General features: G+C 55.4%; 1 protein-coding gene across 9 annotated transcripts in view; it reads left to right on the top strand.

Annotated features, from left to right (window-relative positions):
• The window catches only part of ATOSB (atos homolog B), a 39763-nt gene extending 19527 nt beyond the window's left edge, over positions 1 to 20236 (top strand). For 4 of the 9 annotated variants that reach the window (XM_014270389.3, XM_014270388.3, XM_074532801.1 and 1 more), the window contains 9 exons: positions 10620 to 10712; positions 11310 to 11496; positions 13065 to 14321; positions 15888 to 15946; positions 16262 to 16358; positions 16797 to 16955; positions 17320 to 17388; positions 17851 to 18056; positions 18352 to 20236. In XM_014270389.3, the coding sequence (XP_014125864.1) occupies positions 13230 to 14321; positions 15888 to 15946; positions 16262 to 16358; positions 16797 to 16955; positions 17320 to 17388; positions 17851 to 18056; positions 18352 to 18505 (1836 nt within the window). In that variant the 5' untranslated portion in view covers positions 10620 to 10712; positions 11310 to 11496; positions 13065 to 13229 and the 3' untranslated portion in view covers positions 18506 to 20236. Of the gene's footprint in view, positions 1 to 5133; positions 5400 to 5478; positions 5960 to 6196; positions 6295 to 10619; positions 10713 to 11309; positions 11497 to 13064; positions 14322 to 15887; positions 15947 to 16261; positions 16359 to 16796; positions 16956 to 17319; positions 17389 to 17850; positions 18057 to 18351 lie in introns of those variants that run through there. The other 5 variants (XM_026796258.2, XM_014270390.3, XM_026796259.2 and 2 more) reach the window with 5 other exon arrangements.
• Positions 20237 to 20305: the final 69 nt, after the last annotated feature.

The raw sequence follows: 20305 nt of genomic DNA, 5'->3' as shown, positions 1-20305 counted from the left end.
TCCTAATTGTCCTGCTCATCACTCCTGCCGACAGGTCCCTCATGGGCATGGTGAAGGCAGCCTTGGTATCAGTGCTACAGCAGCACAACCAAAGCTCACTGTGTCTGGGACCAAACTTCTTGGAGCTGGTACTTGGGAATTCGGTCTTGGAATAATGTAGGTGTGTTGCAGCAGGCACTGGTATTGCTACCAACCAGAGCAAGGATCAGGTACTTGAACACAAGCAGCTTCTGCTGATCTCAGGCAGAGATGAGTCTCTTTTCTCACCATCCCCAAGGTAGGCAAGTGCAGGTACCTCCCACCCTCCCTGCTGGCACCCTTGGCTGAGCAGGATGGAGCCCAGCAGGCTCCAGCACTCTGCAGAAATGAGCTGGAGCTCTGGCTTCTTGTGTGCAGTGGGTGCAGTGGGCAGAGGCTGAGAGTGGTGGGCTTGTGCAGCCTGGAGGAGGGCAGGCAGTGAAGGGAACTCTTCCTGCTGCTGCAAGCTGTGGGTTTGCAGCTTGGCTCTCTTGGGAAGTGCCCAGGGGCAGGATGAGAAGCAGTTTCACACCAGGAAAATTCTAATTAGATATTAGGAAAAATATTTCCCTGCAAGGGAGTTGGCTCTGGAGTAGGGCCCAGAGAAGGGAGGCAGTTTCCACACTTGGTGACTTTCAGCCCCTGGCATGGGCAAACCCCAAGCAGTTTGCTTGAACTTGGCCCTGCTGTTAACACGATTGGACCCAAACTCTCTGAGGTCTCTCCCCACTGTTGTTTCTCAGTTCTGCAGTTCTCAGGTTGCTTGGCAATGTCATAGCTCATGGACTATTGGATTGACCAGCTTGGAGGTACGCGGAGGGCTCAGGGTCTTGTTCTGTCTGTCCTCTTCTCACTTGGACTCATCTGTGTGGTATTAGCAGTGATGGGAGATGGAGGCACTGCCTCATCCTCAGCTCATTCACTTGTCCCTGCTTCTCTTAGCTGGAGCACCCATCTCTCTCTAAGTCTGCATTATTTCCTTCCCACATGAGCACAAGAAGCCAGTGGGCAGTGAAGCACAGGATGCAAAGCATCCTCCTTGTTCTGCTGGAAGCACAGAGCTGTGATGTGTAGGGGTATTGAAGTGAAGGGAGACGACCATCCAATTGATGAGCATCAACTCCGATTTATTGATCAAACCAGGCACCTTTTACAACAGTGTTAATTCACTTCATGCATATTGCAAAACCTGAGCTCTCAATAGGCTGTAGAGAAAACTTCAGCTCCTCCTTTTGTTTACAATACCTGAAGTTTGTTTATTGAAACTAAGATCAGTGTTCTCACCATGATATGAAAAGTTCTCAAAACCTTTATATCTGTTCTCAGAATGGCCATCTGTTCCCAGAGCAGCCAAGGACAGAATATTTGTCTGTTTTTGAGAAAACGGTCTAAGAATCTTGTTGTTCATATAAAAGGTGGCTGAGAACCTTAATTATTTACAGAATCAAGCCTGGGAACTGCTGCTTTACAGTGGCCTTTTATTTTTCCCTTAGGTGAATACCTTCATGGCCTCTTTCTTTAAGCCATGCTTGAACCAGACTTTCCACATAGGGGGGTGCTGGTGTTTTTGGAAGACTCATGAGGATTCTGGCCTCCAGCCCTCCAGATGGAAAGTTTATCTTCCCCATGGTGCCTGTCCCAGAGATAGTGGTGATTGGAAAGGAAGTCACTTGGTAGCTTTTTTAAAGGTTGCAGCTGCTTGACCATCCTCAGCAGATGGATGCTGAGATGAGCCCAAAGGATCGTCTGGAAAGAATTATTTGCTCCCAGTATTTTCTGTTTCTTTGCCAGCCTTTTATTCTCATGGCTGCTCTTTTCCTGATCCTGTCCTTTTGCAAGGCTGGCTGCTGGCAGTCTTATGAGCCTTGTCTTCAGGAACAACTTTGCTCTGTGATTTATTGTGTCTCTGAGCTTTGACCTGGTGTCTGATGCTGCAGAAGCCCATGTCTGGTGTGTAAGTGTTCAGAGGGTGTTTACAGTGTTTGACCCATCCTGTCTGCAAGAGTAATGAACCAGAACAAAGGGGTCTGCCTTAGCCTTGGTGCCTGGGTTAAGCTGACCTGCAGCAGTAGCTACATCTGCTTTCTCATCTGGCAGAGGCTGGGTGGAAGTTTGGGCTCCCTTCATGTGAGTTTTCAAGGTCTAGAACATTTTCTAAAACCATGTTAGTCCCCAGATCCCTTCTGAAGTTGCTCCTTTCAGCCTTTCCCTTGGGCTTGTTGACACTGGGCTGCCATCGCCCTGTGCACTCTGCCTTCCTTGGCAGTCCACACATAACTCAATACTGCTCTGGGCATGCTGGCTTTACTTGGATATCCGTGTTACAGTACCCTCCTGCACATCAGGAACAGCAGGGTCTAGTGGTTTGGGCCAAGAGATCCCTGAGGTCTGTTCCCAGCTTTAGGAGCAAGTACTGTGTGGCAGGAGATGAGCTGGTTTCTGGTAGGCCATGGAGAACTCTTAGGTCTCTCAAGGCTTTGTCTCCCTAGGAGGGTCAGGTCTAGAGGGACGTCTGTGTCCTCAGGGCATGGATCAACCACCAGGGTGAAGATGTTTTTGACTTAGCTGCCTCTGCTGTCTGTGGGGCCCCAGGGGTGGATCAGTCTTGTGGACCAGGAGGTTTGCAGTTTCATGGGCTGTAATAGGAGCTGGATCGTGTCTCCTGCTGCCCCTCAAATGGATACATCTACAGTCTCTCTTACCCCCATGTTTTCCTTCTTAGGGCCTTCTGCTCACGCTGTCTTCATTATGGGCAACATTGTGAATGTTTATATGACACCCTTTTCCTAAGTCCATCAGGGCGTTTCACCTTCAGTCCTACAGGAAAGAGAGGTTTTCCTTTCCTATGACAAAGTGCAGGACATTCAATTCATGGTGAAAATACTCCTTCCCTGCAGTAACCCTGATTGTGTCAATCTTCTTAAAATCAAAGATGGACAAAGCCTCACCCTTGTGGCCCAAATACCTGTCCAGCACATGTCATCACTCTGGCCTGGGCTAGACTTGAGCCTTTCTAAATTACAGCTGGAAATGAGTTGGGTGTGTGTGCACAGCCGTGTGTGTGTGTGTGTGTGTGTGTGTGTGTGGTATCTCCTCCCCCTGTGCCACGTACATGTCTAGTACAGGGAGTGGAAAAGATGCTGAATGTCCCCACAGCTGCTGCAGCCTTATCTGCAGGCTGCAGCTTGGTAACCAAGCAGGAGGCCCGAGTGCCTGTGCTCAAGCACCTCCCTTGGAGGGCTCTTACAGTAAAGGGAAGTGTATTGCAAGAGGGCTTGTGCTGGGAAGGGGCAGTTCCCACGGGGAAAATGCTGCACTGCACAATCCTTGCTGCCCTCCCCACTGCAAGCCATTTGCCTACTCCCTCTTCAAACGTGTAGCTTTGACACCTGGAGCTGATCAGAGCAATTCAGCATCCCTGGGACTTTCTCCACTGCCATGAGGTGCCTGGTGACTGTTTGGGGAGGTACAGAAAGGTGATGGTGCTATGGGTCTGTCGGGTGTGAGGGACTCATCAGGGGAGAGTGTGCAAGGAGCCTTGGGCTGGTGGGGCTGTGGGTGTGTGACAGTCGGAATGGGAGGGGCCTGGGGTAAGTTAAGGTGTGAACTGCAGCAGTCAGGAGGCAACAGAGCACAGGTGAGAGCTGGGGGCTTAGCTTGGGGGTTCGTGGAAACAGGATAGGGTCTGATGGTGAGGTGGGAATAAGCAGGAGCACACTTGTGGGGATACAGAGCCCAGCTGCCATGGGGGAGGACCACATGTGCATCTGGGTTTAGGCAGTGTGAATGGCTATGGGGCATCAGGATACAGAAGGAGGTGGCTTGGTAAGGAAGCTTTGTATGCGTGTAGATATATGCAGTGGTGACAGAGGGAGAAGAGAGGAGATGGCAGAGCTGGGAGCAACAGGGCTACCATCACCTGCTGATTTCTGTGCTGTCTTCTCCCAGACTGCAAAACATCACCTTACCACCAGAACTCTGTGTCAGAGGCTCTCGTTTCTCTACCCAGCTAATAGTGCTGGAAAAGGGGCTGGGCTGTTCAGGCTGCACCCCTAGGTCACGCTTCCCATGGTGCACAGCCCAGGACAGGGAGCTGGCAGGAGGGGAGTTCTGTAAGTGATTGTCTTACCACTGGAGTTGAGTTAAAGAGGTTAGTATACAGTTTGCAGGGCTTCTGCTGCAGACACCAACTGCAGGGTGTTATTCCTCCTCTTGGGAAATCAGATGAAAAGAACTCTTGGTGCTAAAATGTGTAGATCACTTAGAATGGTGAGGGCCTCATCCAGACTGGGTCTGTGGAATGTGTCCCTTTGACAAACATCCTTATTGAACTTGAGCTGTGTCAGTGCATTGGTGCCTTGGTCATGGCCAGAGCCCTCAGGTATCATGCAGTGCAGACCAGAATTGGTCCCTGTCCTTGGCCAGATCCACTTGCCTCCTCAAAGCCATTCTATGACTGGCTGCACAGGCATGTGACTGGGTAATCACACGGTGGAAAATTTTCCATTGGTTTCAGCTGGCACCAAGCTCTGGACTGGAACAGCCAGTCTGCAGGGTCATCAGTGGCTGAGATCCCCTGGGCCTGTTCCTCAGGCTGCCACCCCTGAAGAGGGACAGGAGGTCTGGAAGGGAGCTGGCTGACATGTCCCAGTGCCTGGGCAGCCAGGGGCTTGCTTTCACATTCTTTCTTGCCTCAAGGTGACTGCTGAGGCCACTATGCTGCCCCATGTCCGATGCCATGGGTCTCCCCAGGGCTTGCAGGTGCAGTGCTGGCTGCACCCTCCCCTGTGCAGCAGCCGCCCCGAGGTGAAAAGGCATGGCTTTTTATGATGTGGAGCCAGCACAGAGAAATTTGCTGCTTGTGGACAGCTGTTGTCCTGGGCCTGGCTTGTGTCCTCCAGCACTTCTCACCCGGGTGCTGCCTCGGGGAGGGGAATAGAGGCTTGCCCACCCTCGACTCCCTGTGTCAGAGAAGTAGGTGCCACCTCGGGCTAACGGGGGTGAATAGCTGCGGTGGAGCCTAGCAGCATCCTGCTGCCTCTGCAGGGATCCTCTTGGGCAGCGGAGAGTTTTCCCCACCCCCAGCTCTGCCGCTGCCTCTTTGTTTTCTGGCAGAAGCCTCTGTGCCTTTTCATTGCCGTTGAGGCGCCGAGCAGGAGCCTACATGTGCCGCGTGTGCGTCTCGCCGGGAATGTGATGCGGGCTGGGAATCCTGCCGGGCCGGGCAAATCCCCTGCAGGGCAGCGGAGGCCAAACAGCAGCTTCAGAGGTCTCCATCCCATGGACCGTTCCTCCGGTCGAGCAAGGCTTCGAGGCAGCTGGTCTCCCTCACAAAACCCTCTTTTGCATTGACAGCGCTTCTGCACCTTGCCACAAGTCGAGTAAGTTGTATGGGAAGGGGCCGGTCCTCAGCTGGGCACTCGGGCTCTCCGCTGTGGTCCTCCCTCGCTCCCGCTGGGAAGGCACCTGAGATTAAAGCAGCGCCAAAGGCTATGGAGCTGGATACAGCTGTGGCTGAGGATTGCCTTGTGCTGCGCCTGCCTCTCCATGTATTTGATCTCTCGACTTCCAGCGGGGACTGAATTCCTGTGCTGGATTCTGGGCTCGGCTCTTGTGAAAGGATCCAATTATTTTAGAGCTTTGAGCATCTCCATTTGCTGCCCATATTTGCGGCGCGCTGGCTGGAATTCCAAGTGATTAACGTGGCTGTGACATCCCTCCTAGGGGTGTTATCTTTGCTCGCTGTCCCCCACCGCCCCCCTCTTCCTCCTCCGGCAGCGAGCGAGCGAGACAGGCAGGCAGAGACAAAGGTCTGTCCTCAACCTGGGCTGTCCTCCCCGTAAGCGGCTGCTGCATGGGATTTCCCTGCCCTGCCTGCTGCAGGTTTCCTGGGCTCCCGGTCGAGCACTGGAGCTGGGCGGCCGTGGGCTGTATCGCAGAGGTTTGAACCTGCTGGGCTGGGTGGGCAGGGGGTGCTGCCGGCCTTGGAGAGCTGCCCGATTGTCCTGCCGGATTTTAAGCTGCTTTTCATTCTTTGACTGCGCTTTCCTGGGAAGAGGGGCAGCCGTGCGTGGAGGGGAGGCTGGCGGGGAGGGGGTTGGACGTGGGGGAAAGCTTTACACAGGTGGCTGTCGCATAGTGGGATCTGCCTGCAGACCCTGTAAACCCCCCTTCCCAGCCGCAGGCTATTGTCAGCATCGCCGTGTGCAAGCCAGGCACCTGGGAAAGGTGTGCCGAGGTGATCTGTGCCAGGACGAGGGACACCAGAGGGAAGGGGTAAGTCCCTACGCTGGGAGCTCTGCTCCGGCTCCCCCGGGCTCCCAGGAGAGGTTTCATTGTGTTATCCCGACTTGGCCGAGCGGAAGGGCTCAGTCCCTGCGGCACCGAGTCTGAGGCTGGGGCTGGGGAGGCACTGCATGTTGCTGGGCAGAGCTCAGCCCTTGAGGAGGTTGCTGCAGCTTGGAGCCCCAGCAAGATGCGCTGCAGAGAGGGCTGCTCTGTTCCTGGGGGCTTCTGCACCCTGTCAGTGCCACCTCCCGAGGGATGGGAGGGAGCAGCAGCACCTCAGGGACATGGTGCTGTGGGCACAAGGAGGTATTGTGCTCTGTAAGGTGCACTGTAGGAGGTGTTGGGTCTCTGTAAAAGATCTGTCTGGTGGTTTCTAGGAGATTGCACTTGTGACATGGGCAATACCTCTTGCCCCATCCTTCTTCTCTGTGCTCGGGCTTCCTCTCCATTCCTAGCAGGGGCTAACACTGAACAAGGCTCTGCAGCTGCATAAATCTGGCATGGCAGGAGGCCTCCTGAGGACCCTCGAGAGCAGCACTTGCCCTTGCAGTGGGGCAAGGAAGCTCCCTCCCTCTGAATCCATTCCCCCTCCCTCTCCTTCTTTTTCTCTTGTTTTCACCAAGTGTCAGCACCTTCCTCCCCAGCCTGAATTTCGGGATAGTGCCAGAGCCATGGCCAGTGGTCATTTTTCCCTTCAGGCACAGTTTGCTCCTCTAGCATCTTGTTAGCTTCTCCCTGGGATTGCCACCTCTGCTACAGTGCTGGAGGTAGTCCCCAGCTCACACGTCTGTCCCTCTCCTGATGGTGAGATGCCTGGTCTGCCAGACTGTGCAGGAACCCTTCTCTGGTGGCAGCATTGCTGTTAGTGCTGCCATCCTTCAGGGTTGTGACGGAAACTTTCTGCCTGCTGGCACGTCACAAGCACTGCTCTTAGCCTGTGCCAGGGAGCTCCTGGGTTTGTGCTCACACTGCTTAGATTTCCTTCCTTCTCCTTGGGTTCAGATAGGACCAATAGAGTTATGATTTATCCTCCAGGCCGTCTGTTTCCAGCAGTTTCTGTTGCCTCTTCTCTTGCCTTGTACTCTGCTTCTTCTGAGGATGATTATTTGCCCTCTTCTAATGGTGGCCCTTCTCCTTCCTGGCTGTGTGGTTCCTACTTTCACCCCGAGTGAGGCCACCAGTGTCTCTTTTCCCATGAGAGGAAGCAGGAGAAAGGCAGCAAAAGGGACTTGGGCATTGGTTTGGGGTTTTTTGTGGTCTAAATTCTGCAAAGACCCCTCTTGACCCTGCCAGCCACCAGCCTGGTGCTCTGTTCCAGGCAGCAGTGCCCAGGTCAAAGCTTCTTGTCCACTGGCCGTGTGTCCCTTTTGACTGACTTGACTGGCTGCTGCTCTGGGAAGCCACTGGATTTCCCCTGGAGGAGGGTGGCAACTTGTGGCACAGCCCTTGCTCTCTTCCTTGCACTGGCACTGTGCTACCGGCCCTCCCAGGCTCCCGAGAGCTCTGCCTCATGACAGATACCCTCCCTGCCCCACACTTATCCTGCTTCCTCTCTGGCTGGCACAGTGCAGCTCGAACAGCATCAGATCCTTTTGCAGGCTGCAGCCTGGCATGTGGTACCGCTGCTGCACTGCCCAGCCAGGAACCCATCCTCACTTGCCATCCTGCTCTGTTGCCTCCAGACTGAGACCATGGTCTGTTAATCCTGGTTTCCTCCTGGATGTGCTAATAGGAATGGAACCAGCACGTAAGCCAAGTCACTGACCCAAGCCCACCAGGCCTGGCTGTGTTCCACATCAGGCTCTGGTGGCTTGGTGTCCCCAAGGAACACAGGGTTTTTGCCCCAGCGCCTGGGACACGCTCCCTCTCTGCAGGTCATTTGGCACTGGGTTTTTCTTGGGTGTTGAAGCGTGGTGCCCTTCCCCAGGCAAAGAAATAGAGGAAAGCTGTGCCTGGCATAGCTCCAGATCCAGATGCTGGAGATCTTGGCAAAAGCATGAGGCCCTGCCTGATCTCTGAGCAATGAGGGGGCTTGGCAGGAGCAGGACAGAGAGTGGAAGAGCTCTGAGCGGGCTTCCCTTAAGAGGCAAAGCTCTTTGAGTCCTATCTTAGAGCACCAGTATGGACTGAAACACTGTCAAAAAAAAAAAATCAGCATCATGTGGGCTTAGGAGGGGCCAAACCCTTGGTATGGGCACATGGAGCCCCATGTGCTATGTCCACAGGGATGGTACCTGTGCTGCTCGGCTGAGCTGGTGAAACCCTGGGCCTGGCTCTGTCCCATCCATGTGGCCAGAATCAGGGCTCTGGCAATGCCCGGCTCAAGGACACGAGAAGGCCAAGGTGACCAGGTGCTTTCTCCCTGCTTGGAGTGCAGGAGGCCATGGTCCCAAGTTCTGTTCTCTGGGGAGGTGGTGGGCTCCCCTGGTGCTGTCAGAGGCTGAGCTCTACTGTGAGCTGGATGGGCTCTCAGCAGGGAGGAACTGCCCTGGGAGGCACTTGGCACTGCCAAGAGAACCTTCCTGGAATACAGCCCCTTGCACCTCGAGGAGGGTGAGAAGCAGAGCTATGGCCCAGCTGCTGCCCGTCCAGGCTGTTGGGCATTCCTTACAGAGGATGTTAAAGGAGATCTTAGGGTGCACTTGGAGACACTTTGGGTGATACTTTCCTGTTCCTTCTGTGGGGCTGACATTTTCTAGCACGATACTTCAAACAGCAGTATCTGGGCTTGGCAAAAGGTGGTGCAGCCCCTTGTTTTAGTGGCTGGTGCTGGCAGCACCTGATGACTGGTGTTGAGAGCTCAGCTAGGAGGGGTTTGTGGTGCTAGCAGGTCAATCTGTCCTTATACATCCATTCTCCTGAAAGGCAGTGGTTGCCAGGGAGAAAATGGCTGTGACTTCTGTGGGACATGGGGAAGAGAATGAAAGGACACAGGTGAAATTGTGTGTTTGTTCTGGCATGGACGCACTCTTTCTTCCGCTGCACCAAGCTGATTCTTGCCGTTGGTTGCTGATTTTGCTTCCCATTGGTTGATAGTGCCACACAAGTCATGGTACAGGGCTCCCTCAGGGAGGGAGGAGGGACGCAGCAGCCTTCCAGGCAGGCAGAGCCCCGCATGTTACCACTTCAGCATCCGCCCACAACTGAGGGCATTGACTTGCTTTCCTACCTGCTTTGGTGCAGATCTCATGGGGTGCCAGGAGGAGCTGGTCTTTGCAAAAAGCTTTTGTTGAGATTTTAGACCCATGGCTTGTTATGCTGCAAGTACTCCTTGGGTGCATATTGAAGTTGGAGGGAGACGACCCACCTTGCGTTGGTCAGCATCGACTCCACTTTATTCATCAGTCAGGCACCTTTTATAACAGTGTTAATTCACTTCATGCATATTGCAAAATCTGAGCTCACAATAGGTCAGAGATAACATACCAACCCCTCCTTGTGTTTCCAATACCAAGATTTGGGTTCTCAAAATTATTCTTGCTTTCCCAAAACAGCCAATGATAGAACATCCACTTGTTATGAGAAAGCTGCCTGAGAACTCTGATGTGCAAGGCTCTCCAAGGCCTTCATGTTTGTCACTTTTACCTGTAGTTAAAAATAACCTGAGAACCTCTGCTGTTCACAGAAACAGGCTGTGAGAATCTGCTCCTCACAGCTGCATTCTAGGCCATCCCTGAAAAAATCTCCAACAGGTGCAGCTGTATCTCAACAGGTCCTGTTCTGGCTGGTTGCTGGTGCCCTTCCCCAGCAGTGGTGGTGGCTTTTGAGCTGTCCAGCTCTCAGAGACTGGTCATGAGAGTGTGTAATTACAAATCTTGTTGGAAATGTAGTGAAAGAACAGCCTGTTTTCTGGGGCAGGTGAGGTCAGGGAGTGAGCACAGCTGATGCTGGCTTCCCATATGCAAGTTGCAGGGATGCAAAATTTGTCAGACCGGGATGCCAGAAGGGGATTGCACTTGAGTGTTGCTGCCTCTGAGCATCCATTTGGGGTTTTTGTTCATCTGCCTGGCCCCTGGTCCTGCTGTTTCCAGCCTTCAGAGCAGTACTCACTGCCCAGACAGTGACTTCGCACTGGATGGCTGCTGCAGTGAGTCGCCATTTGAGGGATGCATAGGAAGGAGGTGGGGAGGACATGGTCCCTATGGATAGGCATGATTTCCTCCTTTACCTGGAGGTGCCTAGGCTGGTGAAGTCCATGAGCTGTCTGCCACAGAGGTGCTGAGGGTGGAGGTGCTCAAGGGCTCCTGCACACTCTTAAGGTGTTGCACCATGAGCTGCTGCTTCAGCTGACTCTTCTCCACACCCTCTTCCAGGCATCAAAGCTGCAGTGCCCGTGGATTATGACCACAGGGGAGCTGTGTTGCATCTGCAAATCTCTGTTGTGCATCAAGGGCACATCTGAACAGGTGAGTGCTGTGCACATGAAAGGATTGCTGTCTTTGTGCTGGGGAAAACTGGTAGGGGGCCATTATGGCTCAGGGCTGTCAGGCTCCTCATTTCTGCCTTCCCTGACAGGCATCTCATATTGGAAGAAAACAATTCCAAGCTCTTCTCCTTATCTGTAGAACCAGAAAGTGTCCTGTGCTGTGGGTGGAAGGGGGAGGAGGTGAACATGAGACCAGGAGCTAGCTGGAGGCCCAGAGGTTGCTGCAGTGTCTTGGAAAGCAAGGCATGAAATGGTCGCCAGAAAGAAAGAGGAATCTGTTCCTATGCACAGGGTTTCATACAGGAAGGCATGCAAAAGGGATGTAAAATCAAGCCAGGTGTGAGAGTTCACAGCTTAGCTTAAAATATTTGTGGTTTAAATGGAAATCAATGTGTTAGCACTGCCTGAGGTGACTGAGATGTATGTGGCCTTTGATTTGGGAGGCTGGGAAAGGATGAGCCCAGATGCTGCCTTCCCTGCCTGTGTGACCCTGCAGACAGGAAGCACCCTCCTGCCCTTCTCCCAGGAAGCATCTGAATCACCCCAGCCCTGCATCTCCCCCTTTCCTTCCCCTCAGAGCTACTGTGGACCCTGAAGAGCTGGAGAGGACGTTGCAAAGGTTCGGAGGCACACCGTGATGGTGGGAGCCATTCCACGGCAGCCACGCCGCTTCTGGGGGGTGCCTGACTGGCAGGCGTCTGCAGCCAGCTGTGCCAAGGACCGCCTGCTGCGGGGCAGGGAGGCTGATCCAGAGACACGCAGGGGTGAGAACTGTGGGGGCAGCCAGGATGGGCTGCACTGCTGGGGGTTACACAGAGGGGTTGAGGTTGGCCGGAACATGTGCAGGTTATCTGGACCAGCCCCACCTAGAGCCATTGCCCAGGACTTTGTCCTGATCGCTTGTGGATATCTCCAAGGAAGAAGATTCCGCAACATCTCTAGGTAACTGTTTATGCTTGGTCATGGTTAAACAAAACCGTGTTTTCTGATATTCAGAGGGAACCTCTTATCTAGATATCTAGATGAGATCTCAGAGCCTTCTGTTCTCCAGGCTGAGCAGTCCCAGGTCTCATAGGACAAATGCTCTATTCCCTTAATTTTTTAGTGTCCCTGTTTTGCACTCTCTCAGATGCGGCCTCACCAGCACTGAGCAAAGAGGGAGGATCAGTTTGCTCAACCTGCTGTTAATCCTGTGCCTGGTGCACTATTGTTTTTCTTTGCTGCAAGGGCACATTGCTGGCTCATGGTCAACATGGCACCCACCAGGACCCCCAAGGCCTTTTTTATTGTGCTGCTTTCCAGCCAGTCAGTCCCCAGCATATCCTGGTGCATGGTTATACCTTTTATCACTCCTTTTACACAGAGTCCCTCGTCTCAAGCACCTTGGCCTGCCATTTTCACATCCATATCCCAGCAGGATCAAAATAACATATGCAGGCTCATTCTCCACATAGCCTTGATCCACTTGGAGAACAAATTTCCCTATAGCTCACTTGGCCCTAAGCCCTTACTCCACAAGATCAGGCACAGCTCCAAAGACAGGCAAAAGGCAGAGCTGCCAGGCATGGGCAGTTTGTCCTCAGTCTGCTGGTGACTTTTCCTGCATCTCCTCAGCTCTTGTAGCCATTTCAGTATTTTTCATGCCTGAAACCAGCCAACATGTAGACAGGATTTTCACAGCTCTCAAACTGGACTGAAAATCAGAAGTGAGTCACCATGCTGCACAGAGAAGGGTAGGCCCTTGGAGCTGGCAGGAGTGGGTGGATGGTGACCCTGCTATCTCCCAGCTGCGATTGAGCTCCAAGCTGGTCCAAGTTGGCAGAGGTAACAGGGATGTTGTACAGGTTCCTGTCCCTGCTGTGGGGCTGGCACCAGCCCTGCCTCATTCAGTGCACGTGGCCAAGGCAGGACGTCTTGGCCAGCACTGGGAGATGTTGCTGCTGTTGCCCAAAGGGGTGATTACAGGCCTGAGCCCCTGGGACTGGTCTGACCTGCCTGACTCCTGTGCTCCACAACAGCACAAGCGTGTCCCTGGCAGAGGGCAGGCCTCTTCCTCCCCACCTGTCCAGACTTGTCCACAGTTGTCTCCTGCCTGTCTGGAGACTTCTCTCGTTGCCCAAGCCAGGAAGTGTGTGCTGAACCTGCAGCTGAGTGATACCTGAGGGTTTCCCAGAAAGGCACATCAGCTAAGTTCCTCTTCCTGTCCCTGGAGAGGGTGATTCAAGTGGGCTGTGTGAGGAGCCCTGTCCCAGTGGGTTCCTTGCAGCTGGAAGCCTGGATGAGGATGGAGATCCAGGGCTGATCCTCATCCCTCTGCTCTCTTTTTTTCCAGATGCTGTGCTGCAGAGCACCTCATAGTAGAGGGCTCACACAGAAATCCTGAGTGAGAGGAGGCCTAGCTTCCACCCTCTGCCCTTGCACCCTGACCTGTGGCACTTTACAGTCCCCTTCCTGCTGCTGCATGGGCTCCGCTCGGAGTCCCAGCAAGTGAGGCTCCATGCGGCACATCCACACAGAGACGCCTCTGCCCCCGGAGCGCAGCACGGAGCCCAGCCTGTCCCGGCCCAGGGGGGAGACACCCTTGGAGCCTTCCTCGCAGTGCTGCACACACCGCAGCATCCTCATGGGCTACAATGAGACAGAGATCAAGCGCCAGAAGGTTTACCAGGTGTCCATCTTCTCCCATCTCTCCAGCTCCTCTGAGAGCACGGAGCAGCGGGCAGGCACCCGGCCAGCGGTCAAGAGGGGATACCCCGAGCAGCGAACTCTGGAGGGGGGACGAGATCCCAAACGAACTCACTGGGGTGACAGGGGGGTGGATGGAGGCCCTGGGCAGCCTTCCCTGGATGATGATGATACTTTTGAAGATGGTCTGCTGGTGGAGGAGCTCTCCCTTTGCGGCTCTGCCCAACACTTCTCCCACAGCGGGCTGCGGGTGGTGGAGCACCGCTGTGAGGGCAGCCCTAGCCACAGCCCCAAGGCCAGCAGAGAGGACAAGTCACAGGATGTCTCCTTCTCCTCCTCCTCCTCTTCCTCCTCCTCCTCCTCCTGGCCCCAGCACATTGCTTGCAGTACTTTGCACATGAGAGACAGTTGCCCTGTCTCATCAGGGGATCAGCCCATAGACTATGGAGAGAATGGGGAGCCGTCAAGTGGCCGCAATGTACTTCACCTTGATTTGCACAGTATTGCACAAACAACCCAGTTGGACCCTGGTGGGAAGAGAGAGAAGCCAGGGAGCAGCCCAGCTCACACCAGCAGGGCTTGTGGAGAAGCAGAAGGGCCAGCAGTGGCCAATGGGTGCAGGGAGTCCCCAGTTCCACAGACAGCACTCAGCCCCGAGCCCAGCAACCTGAGCTCCCAGGAGATGACACCCTGTGGGAGCAGCCAGCTCAGCAGCACCTGCCCAGCCAAAAGGAAGTTGCTGCCCGCTGGCGAGGTTATGGCCGACTCTTGCTCTGAGGATGAGAGCCTGTCCCCACCAGCAAGGAAAAAGAGGGTCCTGCCATGCCATCCTGTGCCCACAGCCTGCCGCAGCACTGATGCCAAGGGAGCTCCGTTCTGGAATCACCTGCTTCCTGCAGCCAAGGTGAGCATTGCTTCCAGGGGAAAGCAGGGAATGGCCTGGGGATGCCCAGAGCTCAGGACTCTGCTTGTGGGCAGTGTGGTCCACTGTGGCACCATGCCCTGTGCTATCCCTGAGCTGCAGTACTGGTGTGAGCAAGGCCGCAGCTGACAGTCAGCCCTGACACACATGGTCTGTTTTAACCAAATCTTGACATCTTGCAGTCACTAGATCCTCTGCATGCAACTGCTTTTTCTCCTGGAGAGCCTTGATTGGGCAGGAGACAACCTCCCCATGGCAGTGAGAGCTGCACATGTCATGAAGCCACTTTTGGTGTCTGATGGCTTCATGTTAGGCCATGATATACCAGCAAGATTGGAAAGAGGGCTGGCCTCTGCCTGCCTGGTGACGAGGAAGGCAGATGTGTGGGATGGCTTGAACTCCTGGCCATGATGCCCCTTAGAGCAAGTGGCCAGTGGCAGGCAGTGGGACTGAACATGCTTTGACCAAGGAACCCAGTGCTGTATACAGAGATGCCACTGGCTTTTCTGCCCTGTTGGGGTCCCTGTGGCATGTCCTCAAGGTGCCACAAGGTCTCAGCAATGGGGCAGACGTGTGAGGTTTGCAACCCTCCCTAGCAGCTCAGGAGCTGCCTCAAATTCTCCCTTTGTTACCCTGCCCTTCTTATCAGCCCCTGCCCTCACCCTGTCCTGCCAGCTGAGGCTGCAGGAGGCTCAGGCCAAACCTGGCCCCTTCTTCTTCTCTAGGGCATCCCTTGGTGTGGGGACACGCAAGAACTGATGTCAGAGCTACCCTGGCTTCTTGCTGCTTGGAGCTGGGTCACACCATCCATGGCACACAGCTCCATTGCTGTGTGCCTTTTTCATGACTGTCCCCCAGCCCAGCTGCCCCCAGCACTGTCCTTGCAGAGTGAAGCCCTCCAGCAGCTTCCCTGGGTTTTCCCGCCTGGTCATGCCAGCCAGCTCCATCATCCCTTTGTGTTGTGCTACCCTTTGTGTGGCTTCCAGAAGAGAAAGCCCCTGAAAAAGGGACATCTTTAAAAGGAGGCTGCAGTGTGACTGTGGCTTTAACTCCCCCACCCCACAGCTGTAGGATCCTAGCTGTGAGTAGGGGTGGCACTGCCTGGTGGCACTGCTGAGGACTTTGCATGAATCACCAGGGGACAGAACTTTTCAGAGGCTGGTCCGCAAGTGTCCTTGTAGGTGTCACCAGTCCCTGGGAGGTGCAAGGGGGTATTGTTGCATGGCTCTGTCTACAAGTGTTTGCCACTGGGGCTGCTTCTGAGACCTGCTTTCTAAAGAGGGAACAGTGTGTTGTACTCTTGGGTGTCAACACTCTCTTTCCCAGCTGAGCCACTTCAGGTTTTGGGCAGCCCCATGTTCCCACCAGACACCCCAGTCCTTGTGCTGCCCTGTTGGCCACTCCTCCAGAGGCTGCTGATGGCTGCTCAAGGACAGGAGCCTGTTCCATCTGCTGAGACTCTCATGGGAATATGGGGCAGGACAAGGGACGATGGCACCTCCCAGTGCTTGCTGCCCTAACATGGCTCTCCATTTCGTGTCCTCTCAGAGCTCTTCAGATTGCACTGCGGTCGGGAGGAGGCTGAAGAGTGGGCTGCGTCTCAAATCGTGAGTGTGCTGGCAGCCCCGTGGGATGGACGTGGGGGCTCAGGGTGGACCTGCCTACCTCAGTGCCCTGCAGCCCCATGGGAGGTTCACCTTGGGTTGAGTCCTCTGCCCTGCCCTGGCCCATGTATCTCCCCTCCATAGGACTGCAGATGGGGTGGGGGTGGTGTTTATTCTTCCCCTGGGATGTAGGAAAGTGGGTTCAACCTCTAGCAGAGGTATGGGGGACCTGGAGAGGGATCCACATTCCCAGAGACATGAACAACCCAGGGCTGTGCGCTCTTCAGTCCAACACCAGTCTTCTCTTCTCACTCCAAGGCGACATCTCCGGACCAGCCTCCGGAGGGGCACCAGGTCCCCCACAGTGCCCTGGGCCACCACCACTGTCAGCCACGCTCTGCTGGGCAACTTTGAGGTAAGGGTGCCTTTCTGCTGGGGGAAGGTGGGTCCTGGGGACTGCATGCAAGGCTAGCAATGAGTGAGAGGCTGCACCTGATGGGAGCTGTGGTGTGAGACTAGGCTGATTGTCCCCAAAAGTGGTGGGGCTGTGTGGTGCCTGCAGTCGCCACCACACAGCCCCACCAGCAGCATGGCTCAGCCAGCAGATCCTTGGGTGGAACCTGCTGAGATAGGTGCTGCCAGGCTGAGCCAAGGCACTCTCACTGCTTCTCCTTGTTAGATGGTTGGTGTTATTCCAGCAGTTCAGGGTGGGTGTGTCTCAGAATGAGGTCTCTGGGCACACGAGGGCAAGCAGTCAGCTGGGTGCAGTGAAGATGGGGATGACTTCACCTGGAGCATTGAGGCAGGGGTAGGGCTGGTGTTTGAGATTCCCTAACGCTTCCCTCCCTCTCAGGAGTCCATCCTGAAGGGGCGCTTTGCACCATCGGGGAGGATCGAGGGTTTCACGGCAGAGATTGGTGCCAGTGGCTCCTACTGTCCCCAGCATGTCACCCTGCCTGTCGACGTCACCTACTTCGACATCTCTGAACACAGCGTGCCCTCGCCTTTCCTGGTACATGGATGTGGGGAGCTGGGGGGACTGTACCCTGACACCCTGGGGCAGCCCCTGGCTGTAGAGGGTGGCTCCAGCAACCACCTGTTAAGGGAGATGGCTACCTGTTCCAGGAGCAGTCTTTAACCCAGAAAAGGGAAAGAAGAGGGAACATACACAGGCTCTGCTCCTTCATGGTTGCCATTGTCATCACCTCTTTTGTCACCACCTCTTTGTTTCTTCTCCTGGTTTGGAAAGGGGCTGAGCTGGGGGTCTTCCCGTTAACTTCTACCAAGTGTTCCCAGCAAGGGAGTCTCAGGCCCATGCTGGTTCCCAGCTTTCCCTTGGCTTTCCCCTCTCTCACACGCTGTTTATTTTGCCCCAGGGAGTGATTGACTTGGAGGCCTTGGGAAAGAAGGGTTACAGTGTCCCCAAAGCTGGAACCATCCAAGTGGTGAGTCATTCCCTGGCCTGCACTAGCACTGTGGGGATGGGGCTGGTTGGGCTCTGGTTGCCCTGCTGGGGGTGGGAGGGAAATGCTCCATGCTGTTGTAGGCAGGGCAGCAGCTGGAAGGGGTGTCTCCTTCAGAGAGATTAAATGGCCACCACCACAGCATAGCAGAGGGGAGCACAGGGTACCTAGGGTGCTGTCAAGGAGACAAGGTGATGGGAGAATCAGGGAAGGAAGGGCGTGTGAGGGTTTTGGCAGAAAAGTGCGTATGTGCAGTGGGAATGGGATGTCATGGAAGAGGAGCACAAGTGTGAAGGTGTGTGGAAAAAGCTATGGCACTCAGGCTAAGCCCTCTAGGATTTGTGTGGGGCTTTCTGGTTTCTTCGTCCAGCAATTTCTGCTCCCAGATGCCCCATCTCTGCCCTGCATCCTTCTCAGTCTCACCCCCTACCCCTCTGCCCCCAGACCTTATTTAACCCCAACAAGACTGTGGTGAAGATGTTCTTGGTGACATACGACTTCCAGGACATGCCGGCCAACCACATGACCTTCCTACGCCATCGCATCTTCCTGGTGCCCGTGGGGGAGGAAGAGGGGCCCACAGTGGCCCCCAGTGACCCACTGGGCACCAGCCCACCCCGCAGGGTCCTCTGCTACCTGATGCATCTAAGGTAAAGCATGCCGGGGCAATGGGCACCTGCCCCAAGGTCATCCCTGTGCTCCTCTCTTGTCTTGTCCCAAGCCTGCCAGGCAGGAGGAGAGACTGGGGAGGAGCAGCTGCTCCTTTGAGGAGGTTGGAGCTGCCATCCTGCCCAAGGGCAGCTGTCTCTGTCCCTCTGAAGGCAATCAGAGGGTGCCCACATTAGCCAGGGGCCAAAGTAGTCAAGGGGGTTGTGCCCTCACTGAGGATGGCCTTCCCTTACCTGGGGAGCCTGAGGTCCCTCTGTCCTGCTTGTCTCCACACAGGTTTCACAGCTCCAAGTCAGGGAAGATCTACCTTCACGACGACATTCGGCTGCTTTTCTCCCGCAAGTCGATTGAGGTGGATTCGGGGATCCCCTACGAACTGAAATCCTTCACAGAGATGCCGCGGAACCCCTGCTACTCACCCCGGGCCTGACCTCCTTCACTCCCTGCCCCCCAGGGCCACTGGGGAGCCTCCAGCCCAGCACTTAGGGGAGAGAAAAGGGCCACCAAGCACTGCTTTGAGATATCATCCACCCTCCCGCCCAGCACGGACACCACGCTCTGCAGCAGGGCTGGGATCACCCAGGGCACTTCACCAAGAGGGGCAGGGGCTGAGGAGCAGCCCTGGCACCCCAGGGACATGCCCAGGCCTTCTGCTGGCACTGCTCCCAGCTTGGAGACTCGGCTGTTGGCTGAGGTTGGGTGGGTGGGAGTGAAGAGATGGACTGGAGCTGAGAGTGAGACCTCCCACACTGGCCTCAGGTCTGGGAGCAGAAAGTGTGCAAGAGTTTGTATTTATTAGTATTTATTGTTGCTGGGAGCACAGAGGAGGCTGGTGCAGAGGATCAGAGGTGCTGTGCTTGTTCTTCCCTTCAGCCCTGCCTGCACCAGGCTGCCTGTGTTCAGGCAGGGCTGTGGGGACTGTGAGGGTGATTAGGGACAGGGAAGCCTCAGCCGATGGAAGGGAGAGTGACCCAGTGCTCCCAGATCAGAGGTGTATTAAAGGCCCACTGACAGGCTGAGACTCACTGGAACCAGCTTTGCAGGGCCCGCCCAACTCCAAGCAGCTTGGAGAGGCCTGTGCCTCCTGTACCCTAAAAGACTCAGAAGAGTCTTTTAGGGTAACCTAGAACCCAAGAGGCCTGTGGCTATCAAGGGAGTGGCCACTGCCAGGTTCCTGAAGGTAAGAGACACAGCTGCCACGTGGATGGGGACCTGGAGCTCTTTGCAGGAATATGGGGATAGCCCTCTGGGCAAGAGCCTCCAGAGCACGTGAGCTGTGAATCTGAGAAAATTGCCAAAAAAAAAAAAAAAAAAAAAGGAACTTTGCACTGTCTGTGGGTGTGGAGTGAATCCCATGGAATCCCATGCAGGAGGCAGCTTTGGGCAGGGTCTGCTGGCAGGGTGATCAGGAGCTGGAGGATGGTCAGGAGCCCCACTGCTGGCGGGGTGATCAGGAGCTGGAGGATGGTCAGGAGCCCCAGCTTAGAAAAATGGGGAAATGGGGAAGCAACAGAGGAAATCAGACTCTGGAACTTGGGCTGGTTACTCAGGAGCAGGACTGGAAGAATCCTGACTGGGGCAGTCAGAGGGACAGGGCCAAGGCTAAAACAAGCTTGCACATTCCCTGTCTGTATCACCTCTCTGTCCTCTGAGGGTCTCGGCAAGACTCCCCTGCTAGCCCAGGCTGCGGGGATCCTCAGCCCCTCTGTCAGAGAGAACAAAAGAGGGACAGGCACATCAGCTCCCACCGCTGGGGCTGAGACCCGAGCGCAGGGGGCTCAGTGTGGGGATGGGCCGGGATTGGGGCTGTGGGGGTGAGGTCCTGCCCTGCCCTGCCCGGGGGCGGCCGAGCAGCTCCGGCCCTGCTGCGCTGGGGTTAGAAGCCTGAACCTGCCCATATACCACACTGGGGGCCTCAACCCCCCCCACACCGGAGCCCTGGATCCCCCAAGCCGTGGATCTGAATCCCCCTCACACCAGGGGCCGCTCCCCCATTGCCCTGGCCAGCGGCTCTCGGGGACTGCCATGACACCAGAGTCCCCCTCGCCCCCAGGTCACCGGGGCTAGCCCTCTCGCCGTGGCCCTGCGAGCTCGCGAAAGCCGTGCCGGTACTTTTCGTGTTCGTTTCTAATTTAATAAACATCCGTTTGGAGCTCCAGAACGAGACCGGGGCTGCCGCGCCCTGAGGGGGGCGGTGCAGAATCGCGGGCACCCGGGCGGGCGGAACTGG

The sequence above is a fragment of the Zonotrichia albicollis genome, chromosome Z (assembly GCF_047830755.1).
Source record: "Zonotrichia albicollis isolate bZonAlb1 chromosome Z, bZonAlb1.hap1, whole genome shotgun sequence".
In the NCBI taxonomy this organism is placed as follows: domain Eukaryota; kingdom Metazoa; phylum Chordata; class Aves; order Passeriformes; family Passerellidae; genus Zonotrichia; species Zonotrichia albicollis.
The sequence above is the reverse complement of the archived record's forward strand: the minus strand, read 5'-3'. Positions and strand labels throughout refer to the sequence as shown.